The sequence below is a fragment of the Limulus polyphemus genome, unplaced genomic scaffold, assembly GCF_000517525.1.
Source record: "Limulus polyphemus unplaced genomic scaffold, Limulus_polyphemus-2.1.2 Scaffold473, whole genome shotgun sequence".
NCBI lineage: Eukaryota > Metazoa > Arthropoda > Merostomata > Xiphosura > Limulidae > Limulus > Limulus polyphemus.
In genome coordinates, this window is record NW_013666083.1 from 504,179 (window position 1) to 525,662 (window position 21,484).

Consider the following 21,484-nt stretch of genomic DNA (forward strand, 5'->3'; position numbering starts at 1 on the left):
ATTCTTAGAAAAGATTTTAAGCCTCGAATAAGAATGCTGTATTCAATGCATTCGAATTTAACATGTAATAATAACTGAAAACAAGATTTATAATATAAGTCGAAGGTGTTGGGAATTATTATCAAGAGGTTTTGTGATTGTATATTTGTATTTTTACTTTTAAAATCTGTGATAAAAAATAAGTAAGCATATTATCATGCACTTTCAATTATTACTTGTATAATCATGGATAACAGTGAATTAGTTCCTGAATACAATGTGTAGACACAGCCTGACACTGTAGCATCAATGTTAAAATAAGCATACTGTATGAGAATTAACTAACTGAAGACGATCAAGTGAAATCATTAATCATAGCAAAATAATTGTAAGTGGTCAAGAATATGATAACAGTTTACCATCTGTCAATCATAGTCCATATAAAGTCGAAATTTAGCAATTTCAAAACATACAACAAAATAACAACACTAAGTTTAAATGCACAAACATTTTACATTTAAAACATATCCCACACTTACATCGAACGCTTTACCAGGTGCTTATATGTTGCAGCGTAGAGTGAATCTTTGCCGACATGATGGTTATATGCTGCAGCGTAGAGTGAATCTTTGCCGACATGATGGTTATATGCTGCAGCGTAGAGTGAATCTTTGACGACATGATGGTTACATGCTGCGACGTAGAGTGAGTCTTTGCCGACATGATGGTTATATGTTGCAGCGAAAAGTGAATCTTTGCCGACATGATGGTTATATGTTGCAGCGAAAAAGTGAATCTTTGCTGACATGATGGTTATATGCTGCAGCGTAGAGTGAATCTTTGCCGACATGATGGTTACATGCTGCGGCATATAGTGAATCTTTGACGACATGATGGTTACATGCTGCGACGTAGAGTGAGTCTTTGCCGACATGATGGTTACATGCTGCTGCGTAGTGTGAATCTTTGCCGACATGATGGTTACATGCTGCGGCATATAGTGAATCTTTGACGACATGATGGTTACATGCTGCGACGTAGAGTGAATTTTTGCTGAATTTGCTGCAAAGGGCTCTTTTGTCTTACACCGTTCCTTCCTTTACTTCCGTTGGCATCCGTTACTTGAATTGAAATGTTTCGAAACTTGGGCTTAGTGATTGGGCTTGAAAATATTTTGGACGGTGACAGTTCATGGTTCATAACTGCAGCTCGATTTCGCCGAACGTACAAGAATTTAATAATGCTAGTGAAGTGTTCTAAAATCTCTACGATGGTGATGGCTGAGACCCCAATATACAATCCAAGGCAGCCTCCCAAATCAGCAAAAAGTTGAGGAAGCTACACATGGTAAAGAACCAGATATTTAAATACAGTTAAAAAAAAACACTCGCAGAGATACCTTAAGTTTGAATTCGCGTATTATGAAGCATTCGTTCTTGATTCAAAACTGAGCTTTCGAGAAAACCTCTAACTCTGTTAGTTTCACTTCTTGAATTTGTGAAACAGAATAAAAAACGCTCTAAAAAGGAAACCTAGCGTCCTTGCTCCTACAAACTTCTTCGGACAGTATAAGATTAAAATAAGAGTGAATTACGTTAATAACTTGAATCTCTGTAATATAAACAAAAATCTTTATTAAAAATAAATAAAACGAAAGCTATATACTAGATGTACTTTCCGCAGGGTCCCCGATAATGTTCTGTTTCAAGATTAAATAAAACCAAAATTAAGAGTAATAAATATTTTTATTTTTTCCTTTTGAAGTTCATATGCTATGCGGTGTTGTAGCCTACAAAGTGACTAATTCTTCTCGTGATTCGTGGCATGTGCACGTTTTACTGACGTCACGACAGTACCAATTGCAACGTTAAGCATCCCTTATGTGACGTCATTTTAGTGTCTATTTACTGACTGACAGACAACACACTGCTGTGACGAGGAAATAATACATAGTCTAATATTTCTTGCATTCATCAATGTTATTTGGAATAACAAAAAATTAAAAAATTAATAATTACCATCAAGTTATTGACTTGTTCGTATACCGTTTTCTACTTGTGGGATCCATGAAGTATTAGATCATATTGAGTATTTTTATGCTTCTACTTGTTACAACGGTCAGTGTAAAGAAGTTACTAAATACACTGGCTGAAATTGAAATCACTCATTTTATGTGTAAAATAAATAGGAGACCCTCGCAGTAATTAGTAGGATTAATTGCAATATTGATGGTATTTGTTACTTACGTTTTTGGGGTGACTCGTGTTGTTAAGGGTCGTGTAATCAATAAAATGATGGATGCACAAGCAGAAAATTAGCTTCATCCATATTTGTTTTAGAGGAAAGCCACATTAGATTATTTGATGAGTCCACCGCGGGGAATCGAGCCCCGGGTTTTAGCATCACCGCTGTACTACCGAGAAACACGAAACGTTTTAAGTAAAAAAGTCGGCCTTCTCTAAATCTTAAAAACTGATCTTTTTACCTTTCCCCTAGACTTGAAAAAAATGTATACTCCTTTAAGTTCTGCACCTCGTAAATATGAATTACTGATTAAAGTATTTAAATAAAATGAAATCGTTACAAAATTCAAATGTATTGTTATAGATGTATACTTAAAGAGTCGTCTATGATTAACTTTACATTTTGAAGTTAAAGTAAATGAATTACGAAAACTAAATCTCTCTCTCCCAAAGTTGTAGATTATTTAGTCGCCTAAACTTCGTGGTCTTTTTCTTTACGACTGTTCTACTTGCTTCCTCACTGTCCTCCTTTAAACACGATATAACTTACAGCAATACCAATTTCTTATAGACAATCTTATGTTCTCTAGAATCTCTTTAATAGCCTATAAAACATGTAACTCTTTCCAAACATAAACTTTTCCGATAACTTTTAAGACACCTGTTTAATCTTATGTGTTTTATTATTTTATTATTATTCATTTGTTTGCTGTTGTATCTCTTTAATCTACTATGGACGAAAAGCCGTCCATCTGTCCGCCTGTCACGTCGATATCTCGGCACCGATCGACACGCAACTTGTACGAAACGACGGCGTTTTCTGCTCTGACGAGCAAGTTTGTCTTTATAAAATTCTTCCAGCCACACATATATATAACGGACGATGCGCTACTTTGGGCATATATCTAAATTTGAAGGTAGGCTGGTAGAGATCGTGATCGCTTTTTAATGCTAGCGCACAAATATGATAATCATTGACAGAAATTCCCTCAACTACAAATCCATAATAATCTGTATGTTTTACCCGCAGCACATTTAGATTTTCAAAACACCCAAATTAAAGCGTGCTTCTACAACTCAACAGGCTAACAAAGCCAACACCAGAAAGACGAGAAGACCCCAAAATTCATAATAAAATTCACTGCCTTTACCATCACAATTAATAATCTGTAGGGGTCATACAGTTGACCAAGTAGGAATATGTCTTTGAGAATCATATACATAAAAATGTTCTTTTCGTGAATTACTAGTGTAACAAATTTATTATTATATATTTATTTTAATATCAACGTTTGTTTAGATTAAATTTATATTTAGAAATATGCAAAGCTTACACTGTTAAACATGTATTGCAAAACTCCCGCATATTCTCCAAAGTTGCAGAAGATTCTCTAGAGTAAGAATCAACAATATATGTGTGTACGTAAACGCTTGTGTTAGCGTTAGTATTGTTACGTAAAACTGATATTTCTAGAAAGCCTCCACACCCCTATAAATATAACCAACGCGACTATCGATTATTAGTTTGCTATAATCACTGTGCTATAAACTTCGGAAGCTATAACTGTGATTGTTATAACGGTTATCTATCGGAAAACTTCAGATATTTGACAAGAAACCTTTACAAAGTTCGAACATTACATGGATTCTTATCGGACATAGTATTTTTACGAAAACATTATATAAATTCATCGTGGAAACTCTGCGTGTGTGGCTAGTAAATAACGAAGGACAAAGTTAGCTAGCTCCATGTTAAGTGAATTATACCTACGTCAACTCGTAATTAACTTGCTCATCGTGAACCCTCGATAAGATATCAAAGAAGTTCCAAACTAGAAAGAAGACTTTATATTGCGTGTAAGTTTGTGAAACTTTTGTTTATAAATCATTGTTTGTAATAAATATTTGTAAAAAAGGTTATTGTAAATTGTATTGTTGTGTGTATATTGAAACGCAGTTGTGTTAAAAAAGAAAACTGTATGTATCAATCTTATTGGCAAATATCATAAACTGACTATATATATCGGCTTTTACTTAACTGCTAAATCGAAAGTACAATTTAACTACTAAATTTAAAGTATTATTTAACCCAATTTCAGGCTAATTGAAATTCTAATACTTAACACTAAAAATAAGATAGTCATTCTCTATACAAATATTGTTACTAGATTATAATTATTTTTTATAAAACATGTTAGTAAAACATCTATTTAGATATAATTTTGAAAAAAAAATCCAAACAAAAACTTATCCGATGTCTTTTAAAGCACCAGTTTGATCTTACGAGTTTTATTATATTAATTACTATTCATTTGTTTGTTGTCGTATCTCTTTAATAGCCTATAAAACAGGTTAGTCTTTCCAAACATAAACTTATCCGATAACTTTTAAGGCAGGTGTTTGATCTTACGTGTTTTATTATTTTTATTATTGTTTGTTTGTTATGAATTTCGCGCAAAGCTACACGAGGGCTATCTGCGCTAGCCGTCCCTAATTTAGCAGTGTAAGACTAGAAGAAAGGCAGCTAGTCATCACCACCCACCGCCAATTTTTGGGCTACTCTTTTACCAACGAATAGTGGGATTGATTGTCACATTATAACGCCCCCACGGATGAAAGGGCGAACGTTTGGTATGACGGGGATTCAAACCCGCGATCCATAGATTGCGAGTCGAGTGCCCTAAACGCCTGGCCATGCCAGGCATTTTTGTTATTGTTCACTTGTTTGTTGTTGTTTTCTCAGAATTAGTTCTTTGTCAACATAACACATTTTTATTGCATTTTCCCAAAATAAAGTGATATATTGGTGGATCCAATTTATATTTCATTGTTGCTCATTTCTTTTGTGGATGCAAGAAAAACCATTTAAAAAAGGAAGAAAATAATTCACACACATTTTTTATTTATTTACTTTTTTTGTTAATCAGATTCGAACCAAAGACGAGTTACTCAAAATCAATTATTTTTTCATGTTAGTATTGTATTTTGGGCACTCAAATAAACAATACTATTGTAAACTGTTAAAAATTATAAAACTTCGTAAGGTCAAAATTCTGATGTGATTCGCTTTGCAACTATTTCTATTATATCAGGTATACTTAATAAATCAAATATTGTTTTCGTGAATTTAGCATAAATTTATCACGTTAGAGAACGAGAGTCGAACCATTGCGTTCACAAGGTTTATAACACAAAAACTCCGGATTCAATTCCTTGCGCTGTGTTCAGCGCAACTAGTTTATTGTGTAGATTTACGATTAACAGAAACATCGAACCTTTCCAATTTTCTATAAATAATAATGAAGGTAAATTTTGAGAATCTGGATGATTCCCCTCTTGTTAATTTTTTTCTCTGTCGCAGCTGTATTATTCCGTTAAACATGTAAGACGCATAAATGCATAAAAAAATTACAAACATAATTTTCGCTTCTTTTGTCTTATTTTTTAGTGTTTAAGCTAAAATTGAATTTACTGTATTACATCAACAGTGTAGGGTTATAACGTAATACTTGGATCCATTTTTGAAGACTGAAAAATATATAGAAAAAAATAAAACACAAATAATGTTCCTGATATACTCTTTACACCAATACAATTAATGTTAATATAGCTATGGGGCAAATACGAAACATTACATACAATTAACACAGGTGTGCTACGAGGAAAACAATGATAACAGAACAGTTACAACTTACAGTATAGCCAGGCTCGTCCTTAACCCGGAAATAATTCATTTCTTGTAAATAAATGTGAACTCGGAGGAGGTTACGTCTGAAATAAGAAAAGTAATTAAAGCTAAAGCAATGAACGGCAATAAGTTAGACATTAATTAAGCACGATATAGCATTATCTATTAACTTTAAGTTCAATATTTCTGTTTTATATTTCACATTTATTAGTTGTATTGATAAAGTAACAAGAAAGCTTTTTTTTCTTTGTTGTTTTTTTTTTTCCATTTGCGAGTGTTACAAACTATTAAACATCCTCATATTAATATTCAACGACCCGAACCCTAGCTGCCACAGTTAAGGAGCATGCGCAAAAAGCTCTTCAAACAACTCAAACAAAGCTACACGAGGGTTATCTGCGCTAGCCGTCCCTAATTTAGCAGTGTAAGACTAGAGGGAAGGCAGCTAGTCATGACCACCCACCGCCAACTCTTGGGCTACTCTTTTACCAACGAATAGTGGGATTGACCGTCACATTATAACGCCCCCACGGCTGAAAGGGCAAGCATGTTTGATGTGACGGGGATTCGAACCCGCGACCCTGCGAGTCGAGCGCCCTAACCATCTGGCCATGCTGGTCCCATTAAAATGTAACGAAGTTAAACAATCCAATTTATAAAACCACCTCTATTTTATTAAGCCTCAGCCTTTCAAGTGTTAAGTAAAGCAATATTAGTATTGAAAAATCATTAGGAAAAAAACTGTACTCAATACCCTGTAGACAGAAGAGCAAGCGGATATTTTGGACAAATCACTAGCTTTTTACAAATTTATTTAAATGATTTAATGTATATTTATTTCATAGAATGCAACCAGTGGTTAACCAACTTGATGAATGTTTCATAGCATTTGCATATTTTTAATAGGAACTGAGAATAAAAATCAATATTATTTATTTCCAAGTTAAGTACACGTTATCCGTAGTGGAATGAAGAATTAATCATCTGTGGTGCTAGACGTTCTAAACATAAATAACTGGAAGATTTCAATGGAAGAAAGTAACTTCAAATACATAGATTTTTGCTCTAGACGCCTCATCCTTGCGAAGTATTTTAATTCATAGAAGAAATGTTTGTGGGAGTAAATACAGATAAATTATCAAATTTAAAGGGGGAAATGAAGGTAGGAATTACTGTGTCATGTTACCATCACATCGTTTTTAAAATCATTGGTTTAAAGCAAAAACAAATTAATTTTAGAACTTCTTCAAATGTTTATAGAGTACTACCTAATTGAATCGACATCAAATACAAATTTATGGTTGTGATATTGAAACTCTTCTTGCTGCAGACTCAGCGGGTCTTCAGGGGTATGGGTAATGACATGGTTGGCAAGCTTCCAATTTAGATTTGGCCATCTCCTCAAAACTTCCGCTTGGTGGGGTAAGCTGGGCCAATCGGACTGGGACACTGTCATGTCGTACCGAATGTCTCTTATCATGAAATAAATAATCAAAATTTATGACACAAATATATCAAATGAACTGTCTGCAGATCCTTTCAAATTCTATGAGCTCGAAATCAATGAAGACTCTGGAATCAAAACTCAAAAGGTTTTCGAGTTATTGATACTTTAGGTAAATTACTTTATAATAAGTATATTTTCTTGCCTAATTTCTTTTCATACTATCTCAAAAACTTTTTTAACGAAAATATAAAACACGGCGTGATATGACTTATTACATCGCCAAATTTTATGTATATATCGCAAACCGTGGTGTCTCTCTCCCGTTTGAAAAGCTGTGCACGCAGACAAAGTTCAACATTCACTTTTGAAATGACGGGAGAACAGGCATGAATAATAGTGATGTCAAATTTTATTTCACAAGCAAGATATTCTACATTAAATTGTTAAGAATCCATGACACTATCATTCACATTTCAAAATGTGACGTAACTTAAAAAATAAAAATGTAGATTTACCGTATGTCATTGTTGAGCGGCTCTTATCATGACTAAAATGCTCAACAATTACTTTTCGCAGTGGGCGGTATAAGCAACTCGGAGCTTTGGCTTCAATGAAATCCAGAGTGCAACACAATTAACTTAAAGTCCATGAAATAATTCAAATTGATAGATTAACTGAAACTTTTGCCGTTACTGGAGATGGGTACTTTTACTTGTACTCGATATATCATGATAAGACTATAAAACAATTTGTATTTTTATAAACTAAGTTATTATATATATATACATATATATTAAGCCTTCTTATGCCAGTGAAGCTTCTTGAAATTTATTATAAACTACAAGTATTAGTAATCAAATTATTTATCAATAATTAATTTATATTATACTCATGTTGGTTAGTTAAAAAGAAAATAAATTTAAGCCTAACCTAAACTATTCAGCCATAGGTGGCACATTAGGAAAGTTGTATTGTTATTATCAATTTTAGATAAGTAATATCAACACAATAATTATTTCATAGTCTAATAACAGAAAAGAAAGTACGTTAATAAGAGTTGTAACTTGAATCAAGAAGCCATCATTATGTCCCACTCGTTGAAAGTCATTGATCCAAACAATACGTTTCTTTTTCGGAATCCATTTGATTTGTTTATTGTTTGTTTTTGCATAAGCACAAAGCTCCATTATGAGATAACTGCTCTATCTCGATCATAGGATGGAACCCCAAATTTTAGCGTTATAAGCCTTTAAGTTTACCATTGTGTCACCAAGGTGTTATGAAATTCGGTGTAAGAATCGCTTGGGGTTGAGAGAGTTAAGAAAGCGGTCGACTTTTGGTCAGTTCCTAAGGGATGAGTATATTACAGCCCTAAGTATTTAGAAAATTATTGAAGAGATCAGATGTCTTTTCTGTTTAGCCGCTGTGTAGTTTACGGAACCCCCATAAGATTAATAATGTTATAATCCTAATTACGGAAAAGATGTGTGCAAGGTCCAACAGAAAAGGACCTATTGGCGTGGTTTTGAGAAAGAAATATTAAAGGTGGGCGTTTAACAGAACAAACCGAAAGAGGGAAAGAAGAAAATATACTGCCAGTAAGAAACAAAACCTAAATTTCTTATATATTATTGATAAAGTAATAAAGAGAAATTTGTTATGTTTACATTTGATGTGAATCAATTCCTGATAGAAATAGCCACAACCTTGTAACAAAGTGGTGTCAGAAACGGTCAACGGCGCAGAAGGCGATGTAATATAAAAGTTATTAATCCTAAAACATAATCCAATTTATCATTCCAGAGAATAGCATTCTATTATAATATCACAAGTGCCTATACGCCTCCCTGTGGCTCAGTGGCAAGTCTGAGGGCTTATAATGCTGACAGTCGGGTTTTCACACCAGCAGTGGCAGCGCACAGATATTCCATTTTGTAGTTTTGTGCTTAACAACAAACAAACAAAGACTTATAAATCTGGCCATTTTTTTATTTAATTCTTCAACATTAAAGGTGCTAACGCCCTAGCTTTTCTTTTTTTTAAGGCTTAACTAATGAAATTTGAATATGACTTATTAAATGACGTTTATTAAAAAGAAATAAAAACGATATGTTCTTCTATTTATTATATCTGTTTCATTGTTTATCTTTGTTTAATCAGAAAAGTTATCTTGTTTGTTAATCTACCAAAATAATTTCCTTTGTTCAATTAACTTGTAAAACAAACTTTTATTACCAGTGACCCATTGATATGTTTAACAACTTAAATAATCAAATATATTTACTTTCATACTCTATGAAACCTGATTATGCAGAACAATGGACGAGGGTAAATAATTAAAAGTTAGACTTAACTTTCAGTATAGAATATAATTTAAAATCATGAATTCGTGGTTTTGAGAAACATACTAAATATCACGTGGATGAACGCATTTGAAAGATACCAGTTTTTAAAACGTTACTTCACTTGCAAACACAATTTTAAAAGTTTAAAATAACAGAGACAGCATTAAAAATATTACGCAAAACAAAATATATTATATTTATAGAAAATACTGTTTGTTTGTAATTAAGCACAAAGCTACACAATGGGCTATCTGTGCTCTGCCACCACGAGTATCGAAACCCGGATTCTAGCGTTGTAAGTCCGCAGACATATCGCTTTGCCACTGGGGGGCAGAAAATAGTGAAGTATTACAAACTATATATAATTATAAAACACGAAATTAGAAACTTAAGAAATGGGTTACCTTTAACTAATACAAATTAAATAAGTCTGTTTTAGCGTTAGTTGTTTTTGAATCTGTAGGTGTATAAAGTTCTCCCAAATAGGTAATGTTGTACTTACTGACATGCTGGTTTACAAAGTGTGAAACACTTGGTGTTACCCATAGCAGACTTTCTGAAGAATTGCCTGCGACAGTTCACTGTAATGTCAATATAAATAGTTATCTAATTTTTCTCATTCATAAATAATAACAAATAACTGGGGGTGAATATTAAAATAATGATAATTTTTATTTTAAAAAATCAACTAATTAAACATCTCTTCAATATTTCAGATTCTCGTCTACTTAAATAATAAACTGACTGTAGCAATTAAGTTGAATAATTAGTGAAAATGACAAGAAACATTTGGAGCATATTACACAAAATTGTTGTAAAATATAATAAAAACAATATATCCGTGAAAGAAGTGCTGATACCAATAATAAGTAGCTAAACATTGACATACAAAAATATCATCGGTTAGTACGCTTATTTAAAAGTTAGTATTTAAGTGATTATAACAGGTTACTGCCCAGCAGTAGTGAAGAAATGATGAATTCGTGCAGACATAAGAACTTAAGACGTTTTAAAGCACGTTATATTTATTAATTATTACCAAACATAAAAATAAATTATATTTTTTAAAATGTTAAACATTTAGAAAGTTTAGTAACAACATACATAGTTCGTTTTCCATTACATCGGATTTATTCATTGTTTTTGTAATCTATTTAATGAGTTATCTTTACTTTAACATTATCATTAATAATACTGTCTTTAAAACTACAATAATTACTCTCACTATAACCAACGTAGTAAGTGTTAACACTAAAATTACGTCATACTTTACCTTGTGTTAAATTGCAGGCGTCACAAGAATTGTTACCTTCGCGAGAAATTTCCCCCAGACATCCACACATTTGAAGTAACTCGGCCTCCTGACAAAGGGCTTGACAGTACTATCAACAGGAAAAAATATATAAAACAACTATTCCAATGACTAATACGACTTACCTTCTAAAAATGATAATAATAATAATAATAATATAGAAAAGACTTATTTACATGGAAGTTTTAAAAACTGTCACTGAAACCTAATAAGAAAATAAAAATGCTAAAAATCAATGATGGTTGTTCCAACTTAGAAAAATGTTACACTTTCAATTCAGGCACGTCGTCGGTATCATGTTTGTTCGCTTATAGTAAACAGTACATATCTTATGCGAGAGATGCAATATTGCAAAATTAACTAAATTGTAAAAATAAATTGGAGATTTTATTACTTTTTTTATTGAAAACCTACCAGGAACTTTTACAGTTAGAAGAAACGAGCTCTTATAAAATTGATCATTTTCTATTTACCACATATCTGTTTTTCCTAGATTTTAAAATATATTTACATTATAAAACTGAATGGAGAGTCATCATAATTCATGAAAACAGACATATAATCAGAATTGTGAAAATTTAGAGTAAGTGAAATGAATGTGAAATTTGTGACTTTTAATATAGCTACTGCATGGAAAAATCTGTTTGACTTTACACCTGCAACAGCATCTTGGCTAATAAAAAAAAGACGTTGGATCTAAAAAAAATGGTGAGATTAAATGTGAAAGTGTTATTAATTAAATAACAAATCTGAACTCAAAATTCACTGTAGATGCAGTGAATGCATAACTCTGCAAATACCTGGTCGTTTTACAGTTTGAAAAGCCATAAACTTAAAATTAATATACCCACATACTGTACCAAACGAAGCAAAGAAAAAAGAAATGGTTTAAGATAAGCTACATTGTAAAACCTTCTCACAAAATATATAACATGCTGAACAAAGAAATCTACAGACAGAATAAAAAAGTACAGCAACAACAGTGTATACCAATTAAAGTGTCAAGACTGCAATAGTGTATACATAGGTCAAACAGGACGTTCCATAGAAACGAGAATTAAAGAACATTCTAGAAGCTGGAAATTAATAAAATATGGACTCAACCTTTGCATCCCACGTTATTGAAACTAAACACCAATTTGATACAGAGAGAACTGCAAAATCTTACATATCTGTGAATAAAGTAAAAAATTAGGTAGACTGAAAATTTTAGAAATGAATAGATGTCTAAAAACAAATCCAGAAAAAGCTCTAAACAACCAAACCAACTTAAGCTCCTCCTATTCCTCACCCCACTTGTCTCAAGTTGAATGTCAAGGTTACTTCTGGTTGTTTGTTTAAACAGATAAACCTTTTACACAGTATTTCAGTCTGTATTTGATGATGCCTTTATTCGCGAAACCATAGTCGTGAATAAAAGAAACATTTGTAAAACGTACAATTGTTTTTGTTTTTCCTCAATTTTGTAATAAAGATTATTGTTATCTGTGTTATAGTCTTTCATTTATTTTCTATTCTCAAATCCATATTACAAATTTAATACTTTTCTTTTTATCTTTTCTTTTCCTCCAGTTTTACCCGAGTTTATCATAGAATAATTTATAATGTTGCCATTTTGATTTCGTAGTTAAGGGTTTGTTTTTTTAAGTTTATTTTGATCGTGACTTTTTGTTCCACTTGTCTCTTTGGCAACTATAAAGTCTGCATTTCATGATCATGAAAATATTGCCTACTTGAGCTTCCTAGAATCTGAGATGGAGAAGAGGATGTTGCAGTTGCGGTGAGAAGATTATCTGAGAGTGGGATGAGGATTATAAAAGTCCCTCTTCTGGGCCAAGAGCACACTCTCAGCCTGTCGTCATAACCAAAAATGTAGAAAGAGAGGCTAGAAGAAACCACATCTGCTAAGCAACTTTATCTCTGCTCGTTATCTTCTGTATACAGGAACATAATATAGCATGGGTGGATCACAATACTAACAACTAAACTAGACGTCCTACATCCAACTGGGGTGGTATCTATGGGGCTCCTAGACATTCATTAACTAGCTCATACATTTCTAAACAGCATATAAGAATCATTTGTGACAAGAGAGAGGTGAATGCATGTGGAGAACAAAGTCCATCAGGTTGAGTAGCCAAACTTTCACCACAATCCTGCAGTCACATGGCCTCTATGTTGGTAAGGTAAAGTAATAACATCCTAAGACCACATCTTTTAGCTGTGATGAACATGAAATGCAAAGGTGATGAATATTTCTATGTACCACGACATTCTGCTGTTGAGATTGCTCAAGTATATTCTACTTGTCACAATGTATATGTCTCCAAGTTGAGGGAAATGAAATCCTTCATCTAGCAATGAGGGCACCTCATCCATAAAGTAAAAGAGATTATGGCAGGAAGTACTTGCCTGCAACTACATTTCATATTGGATGTAAGACAAAGCAGGTTAACTTGCAAGTATTTAAAGGGATGGTGTAGGAGGACCTCCAATGGTTGAAATTGTGTTCTGTGATGTACTAAAGATGACGTCTAGTGGATAGATTCCGTCTGTTTAGGTCAAAGAACAGATGCCGGAAATTTATTGTTTTTTGTCAAGATTGTTCAAAAGATTACTGGAGCGAATCTTGTCCTTGTGTTGGTTCTGTTCTGCTATTATAAAAATTTGATTATTCATTTTCTACTTGAAATGGTCATTAAAATGCTAACAAAGATAAAGATGACACAACTAGCTGTATAACTAGCATTTTTGTAAGACATCTGAAAGTAAATAAGTGGCTTCCTGGACATGTGAAATCACTGAGAGAGGATTGTGTCCGATCAGAGACAGGAACTCATTACTAGCTCATAAAGTTTGCCAATGTGTTTGTAGAGCTAGGTGGTCGTTTGAGTATAACAAAAATGACACATCATAATATAGACACAGATGATGCACATTTCATACAACAATCACCATCACCACGTAGGCTTTCTTGATGCAACAGTAATCTTCCCATATTTAGATCAAGTGGATGTTCAAAGATGGAATAACGAAACTTTTAAAGAATGTTTGGTCATTTGTTGTACTTATTGTGAGGAAGGATGGAACTCCAAGGTAGTGTGTAAGCTTATGGCGAGTGAATGCAGTAACCCACGCAATGCCTTTCTTTTGTTTTGAATGGATGAATGTCTGGATACAATGAAAGGTTACTGAAAGTAAAACTGCATGATGAAAGTAGACGTAAAGCTCTGAAAAACTGTATGAATTTGTTAATATACAGTTGGGCCTGTGTAACCCCTCTGCCTCTTTGGAAAGGCGTATGGAGCTTACACTAAGAGAGCTTCAATGATAAAGCTATCTCACCTAAGTAGATGGCATGTTTTTTGGCTATATACTTAATTCCACAACTGATAACCTAAGAATGGTGTTTTCTTTTATCAAAGAAGAATGTTTTAAAGTGAAATGTTTGGTCAGATTGTTGGCAGGAACAGAGTGTCCAGTGATCCTGCAAAGATCACAGTCATTAAAAACTTATTCCAATACGGAGACCAAATGTAAAGTCCATTGCTTTCTAGGTTTCACATTGTACTATTAATAGTTTTTGGCCATATTTTTCAACGTCTATCACCACTTCCTGTATAGAATAAGAAAGATACGCACTTTGAGTGGATGAACTTATATGAGCAAGCATTCCATTTCTTAAAGAAATGGTTTTGAAGTTCTTTCATAGTAGATACCAATATCAGTGATAGTGAGATACAAAGGTTAAGTGCTTGTATTAAGATTATTTTGAACATGCAAATCCGTAAGCCATATAATAACCACAGTTGATATAAAGTCGTGTTGGAAAGGCCTTTATTAGAACTACATTTTCACTTTGTTTGGCATTTCGTAGATAATGTGACGCCACCGAAAATTATCGCTTCTGGGAGAGGTACGTCACAGCCACTTCTGATGGAAAATATTCGTACACCCAGGTCTTAAAAACGTATTCAGATCAACCATAGATGATTAGCTCGATTTTCGTAATTTTTTATATTGTAACTGGAAACTACCTGACTATCCGTTTTTAGGATATTTGCCCAAGAAGAGGAAAAACCTGAAATAGGACACATTTTGACCTTTTTTTTTAATTTAAAGACACAAGTTCTTATTTATTAAAATTATAACCATCCATAAAGCAGGGTATGCAATTAGCATTTAATGAGGTCATTAAAGATTTAACAATAAAAGAAAGAAGGAAGGGAAATATTTTCTAATATTTTATTTTATACAATTTTTGCTTCCTTAACTGGTACACTCAGCTAATTGTAGTATCTGTCAAACACTATCATCACTACTTAAATGATAGGAAGTTCACTATCTGAGGAGCATGCTTAACAGAAATAGCTGATAAAGATAAGTATTCTGAAAGGTATGACTGCATGTTGGATAACAACCCTACAAGACCATAACTTCACTTTATAATATGGTTTGGGTCAATAACATGGAAATACTAATGGTCTCATTTTCTTGCCAAATGGTAAGAACATGCCCATTTATTTATATCTAGATTTTAAACACTGTGCATCTTTCCAAACAATCGCAGCAACGATGATAATATATATATGCAGGTGATGAAAATTCTACCTATTGGTGGACACGAAAATAAATACTCGAGAACTTCATGAAGAGCAAATGAAGGACTCAGTGCAGCAAGGTGAAGCATGACTGACTTAAACTGAATGTATTACTGATGCACATAACATCTAGCACCTGTATAACAGTTACAAAGACGGGATGGTGTGTTGTACCATTTTTATGATCCATGATGCAGATAGTGGTTCCAAAAGATCTAAAGTACAAAATACTTTAGATTATGCACAATGCAAGAACTAGAGAATATAAGGAGATACCATATACTGTCACAAATGTGCAGAAATGAATCTTACAACTGCAATTGTGTAACGATATTGAAGATAATGAAAACACTGTACCATGTGTGTGCTGCTCAGAGGAAATCCATCATGAAAAGGAAAACTCTGGTAGAGATATGCAGACTCTCCTTTGCAGAAAATTACTCTGGATTTAAATGGTCCTCAGCTGTCTAGATTACACCACTGCATCATGTAAGCAAGTTTGGTTGTTGTTGTTGTTATTGTTGTATTAATCCATGTCTGGTGTGTAAACAGCTCAACGAGGTAATCTACGAGTTACAGTGGTCATGTGACGTGAACAAGTATGTTAAAAACATAAACAAACTGAAACTATATGTCATTGGTGAAACTCTCAAAACTTTATTGCTATGGGAATCAAAGATGGGTATGTAGGTTGTTTATGATACGGAAGAATATGTTGGTAGCACATATCTGACATTCCATGAGGTGAAGAAATATAAGTAGAGGGTGGATTTCACTACTCTGATGGTTGACTAAGACTGTAACATCAGCACCCTAATTAGTATAGTTGAAATTATATGCTTGTCTAACGGTTAATATGTCCAGCTAATTAGTAAATTAATGACTGAAATTGAATGACGTTGTTTGTTTTGTGAGCTAGCAAGAGGTGAGAAGTTTATAGGATGTGATAGTTACTTGTAGGCGGTTGGTAGTCTTACAAATGCAGTAATATTATAACCATATCTATTAATTAATATTATATTAACAACAATAACTAACTCGCTTAAAGTATTCGGTAAGGAGGTAAGCAAAAGGAAGTACACATTACATAATATGTAACAGAATTACAAGTTGCATGAGACATTAACCATAATTATAACTATTCTTAACGAACGACTGAGTATTAAGTGAAGCTATTTAGAATAATTCTAGACCTAAGGATGTTTGTAAATCATTAAGAACGTAGCGTTCTTTTGGTATTACTAATATTTCTTTAATGCGGAGTTCAAGGTGTGACGATCCTGTGGCAACAATGGAGAAATGTTTAAACGAAATATTGTGACCTGTGGTTTCAGTATACGAATCTCTTGACTGGTGAGAAAGTATTGGCTAGTGTCACAGTAATTACACTCATCACGTTTATTTTATTTATAAGGACATGCGAAATATCGGATTTTTTGCCGGATGGAACACGGCATTAATTTATGTAAAAGCTAGTCCTTGATAACAACATTCCAACAACAATATGTGTGCATTTCTATTTTGAGTTATAACCCGGTCAGGCTAATTAGTTTCTGTGATCAAATCTTCGGCTTTCTGAGAGTGGACTACAGTAGGCAGAGTGTGCTATTCACAAATAAAACTGGAATCAACATGTGAAGTATTGCAATAATGTAAAAATTGAAAACACATATTTTGTAAAAAAAATATGAATACTTAAGCAAAAGGGGAATAATAAAGCACTTTATTCTACTCGAATGATGATTGCACTGTTACAAATTAAATTTACCATAATTATCGTAAAGCTAATTTGACACGTTTGTTATAATAGTATCGGATATAGTGTAAACACGTGACTTTTCGAATTCCGCTACAGGAAGGCGTTTTACGATTGAATACCTCGTGAGATTTTATTTATCAGATATTTTGATCAACAAGGAGAGCCAGCTGGTGTGCTGTTTTAGCACTAACAATACATACATCTGTACAGCGTTGATCAGGATCAAATATTTGGAATGTGAACACGGACGATTAAAGTTTCTCAAATACCTGTCTCTTTTTTTATGTCGAAACAATTGTTCCGGATTATAAACATGAACACAGCATAAGAGTGAAGCGTAATTTCTTGTGTTATATTTAAATATTATTAAACAAAAATCTAGGCTACTCAGAAACGATATGATTCTGTTAATATTAATGAATATTCTAAAGCCCGAGTTAAATGTCTTAAATACGCCAATTAATGATGAGTAGAATTTTGAATTCTAGCATTCTCTTATTTATATTCATAAATTAGATTAGCATGCTGGACTGCAGATATGCCTCTGAATACGCTTCGCACTTTCAGCTGTGTGCTGGTTATAACTGACTTTTTTTCAATCCCGCTAGCTGGTTAGCAAAGATGCTGCTGACTGATTGGCCTCCCTCTGTTCAGTACTTCCAGATTAAAGATGTCCGTATCTCAACTATAGGTACTCTGGGCAACGTGTCGCATACGATGACATTCAGACTGAAAATATCAAATATCTTTCATAAACTAAATAAAAAAAACATGTTCCTAACTTCCTTCTTTTATATAAAGCTAAGTTCGTTTCTACGTGAAGAGTCTTACCCTGATGTTAATAACAAAAATTAGCTCCTCTGTTTCCAACTGTAAAAAAAAAATTACCAAGTGGTAAACGCTCTGCAGACTTGGGTAAGTAGCCTATCAAGTCAATCAACCTTGCAAGTAATTTGTCTTACAAAAAACACAACATCATTGAACGATTTACAAGTCACTAAAATAATACCAACCTCATACGTATAGACCTTATTTAGTAGTAAATACTCCTGACCATTCTGTCGTAAGTAGTCACCTAGTGGACTGGATTGAAATGAACTGCTACAGCCACGGTAGGGTTCCGGAAGCCTCTCTATTTTGCGCTAAAAATATATATAAAATGATATATATATGTATATATATACGTTATCAAGCTATTTTGTTTTATGTGGAATCTCTATAGTTCTCAGACTTAACAAGTTAAGTAAGTCCAATCACAGAAAATGCTGAACTCCAAATATTAGTTTTCCTTCTAAAACAAAAACAATAGATAGTGTGAATTTTATATATTTTCTTACTTAGTAAGTTAAATCTCAAGATAAAATAAGTATTTTCACGTTGATATTAAATGATAATACAGAAACTGATTGAAGACGCTAGTCCAGTATTACAAGATTAAGAGTCTATGGAATCTACTTAGTTTCAAGAACATATTATAAAATTAAAAGTTACTATTTCTTGCATAATAATGGGCGGTATGTCTGCGGAATTACAACGCTAAAATCCGGGTTTCGATACCCGTGGTGGGCAGAGCACAGATAGCCCATTGTGTAGCTTTGTGCTTAATTACAAACAAACAAACAAGCAAAATACTGGAGAGATTGAACAGCGCGTGATTTGGCTTAGAGCCAAAAAATATCGTTAATAGCGAGAGTCTACAAATGATGATCCAATGCATTCTAATCATTATAGGTTTCTAGTTTTCTCGTGTATTTATTTGTGACATTACGTTATTCTTGTCAATTTATTTGAGAAAGATAGTTTCACGAATTTATCGTTTACTTTTTAGTTTTGATCTTTATAGCTAGCTTACTTTTGTCTAAAGTTATTAATGACATTGACTTTATAGAGTAAGCTATTTCAGTAAATTTGTTTGCTGGGTCTGAGAAAGTTCGGAAACTTTGATCTAAAATTAATGCAAAGTACTTTGAAAACTCGTTTTTCATTAAAACAAAATAATGGTAATAATACTTCTGTGATATATTTCGAATAAAATCAATGGAGGAAGTTTCAAGCAATGTGTATGTGCACAAATTTATATTAATATGTATGAACCTAAAAAGATCAGATAACAAACATTCTAAAATTAAGAAACAAAGGATTAAATATTTTCGTATTTTTATGAATAAACTCAAACTGTGTAACATGAACTAAATGGTCTAACGATCAATGAGAAATAAACTCTTTGTTAATATAATTGAAAGCTACATAATACCCCTATAATGATTAAAGACAGCTAGCTCTACAACCTCAGTCTTGATTACTTTACTATGAATCTTATTAAAAGTTTAGCTATATTATATTCTTTATTGTAGATTAAATAATTATATAATTTAATTTCAAGGAACTGTGAGTCTGTACGTTAAATTAAATGGGGAGTTGGGAAGAAGTATTCTGATTTCAAAAAGAAACTGGTTTTAGCTTTAGCGAAACGTGTTAATTCTAAGCAGTAAATCTTAATGTGATTTTGCGAGATATTCTGGATTGAATAAAGGCAAATTTAAAACCAATTAAGCCTTTCTTAATTTAAAAAATCACACTAAAATATAGGATATTGCTATTGTTTCAGTTTTCATTCGAAACACTGCTAACCAACATACCATCTTAATGCTGACATATGATTTTATCCCTGGTCTCAAGATGATTCCTCCTTGTTGTAAACTTGGAATTGTTCCGAATGCATGAACTAGCAGTCTAGCGCCATATTCTGGAACTATCTGGTCCATATAATCGTCTCGCTCAATATTCAAGGTAAGCCTCAAACCTAATAATAAGAATCTTTTAGAGTAGAACATTGTGCTTAACAGCAACCAAACGAATTATATAAGTGCTACCTGACAGATGTCTGCATTAAATGTTTTAATTTTATACTAGACTTTAATTTTTCACTTTATTTTTGAATTTATTTAAAACGTTTATAAACATTCGTTGAATGTCCTAGATATTTTGTAGTCAATTCTAACCGTTCGACCTTTCATTTTGAGTAATTTGTCATTTTATGTTCCTTTTTTTACTAATTACTTTATTTTGCATATTTCTTTTTTCTATCTACCGCCATAAACCGGAAATTGTTATCACAAGTACAGCATTTCATTTCAAAATCACCAGAGTGCTTTCGTGTTCCCACTTTGGGCTAAGTGTAGAAAAGACTTTATTAACATATGACTCGACAACTAAAACTTATAGTGCTTGTTAGTTGTGGAGGCGTTAGAACTGCGACAGTTAACCACGCCATTCGATCAATAGTTTGTTGTTTTTTGTTGTTTTTGAATTTCGCGCAAAGCTACACGAGGGCTATCTGCGCTAACCGTCCCTAATTTATCAGTGTAAGACTAGAGGGAAGGCAGCTAGTCATCACCACCCACCGCCAACTCTTGGGCTACTATTTTACCAACGAATAGTGGGATTGACCGTCACATTATAACGCCCGAAAGGGCTGAAAGGGCGAGCATGTTTGGTGTGACAGGGATTCGAACCCGCTACCCTCAGATTGCGAGTCGAGCACTTTAACCACCTGGCCATGCCGGACCTTCGATCAATAGTAGCTGCAAAGGTGATGAGTGCTGCCTACTGGTTTTCCACCTCTTGGTCAACAGTTCAAAATTGGATATAACTATTCCTATACTTTAAAAATCTCTGATCTGAACGTTTCGTCCATGTGCTGCATAAGATGGCGTTCAAGCTGTGTTTTCTGTTGTTGTTCAAAAACGGTCTTTTTAATATGCATTTGTCAGTCACAATTCTATAAACCTACATTTCATCTTTTAAAAATGTTAAACATTTTATATGAAATATGTTGAGACTCTCGGTTATGTTTTTTTTTAAACTACGCTTTTAATTTTTCAGGGTTTGTTCATCATTATTATATCAATTCTTCAATCAGTATTGTGATGATAAAGATATACCTGATATGTTGATGTATTCTTGATGGTTAAATTGTTTGTTTGTTTTTCCTTATGACAAAACTACTAAGACTATCTGCTGCTGTCTGTTACGTATTAGAATTTGAAATAGCCTGAAACTGAATTAGATAATACTTTAAATTTAGTAGTTAAATTGGACTTTGAATTT

General features: G+C 33.1%; 1 protein-coding gene across 1 annotated transcript in view; it reads right to left on the reverse strand.

Annotated features, from left to right (window-relative positions):
• Positions 1 to 1,002: 1,002 nt before the first annotated feature.
• The window catches only part of LOC106458489 (FMRFamide-activated amiloride-sensitive sodium channel-like), a 29,535-nt gene continuing 9,053 nt past the window's right edge, over positions 1,003 to 21,484 (reverse strand). Inside the window, exons 3-8 of the mRNA XM_022384717.1 lie at positions 20,014 to 20,177; positions 11,012 to 11,084; positions 10,205 to 10,283; positions 7,179 to 7,382; positions 5,918 to 5,993; positions 1,003 to 1,317 (exon numbers count right to left, since the gene is read on the reverse strand). Coding sequence (XP_022240425.1) covers positions 1,003 to 1,317; positions 5,918 to 5,993; positions 7,179 to 7,382; positions 10,205 to 10,283; positions 11,012 to 11,084; positions 20,014 to 20,177 — 911 coding nt within the window. The remainder of the gene's footprint in view (positions 1,318 to 5,917; positions 5,994 to 7,178; positions 7,383 to 10,204; positions 10,284 to 11,011; positions 11,085 to 20,013; positions 20,178 to 21,484) is intronic.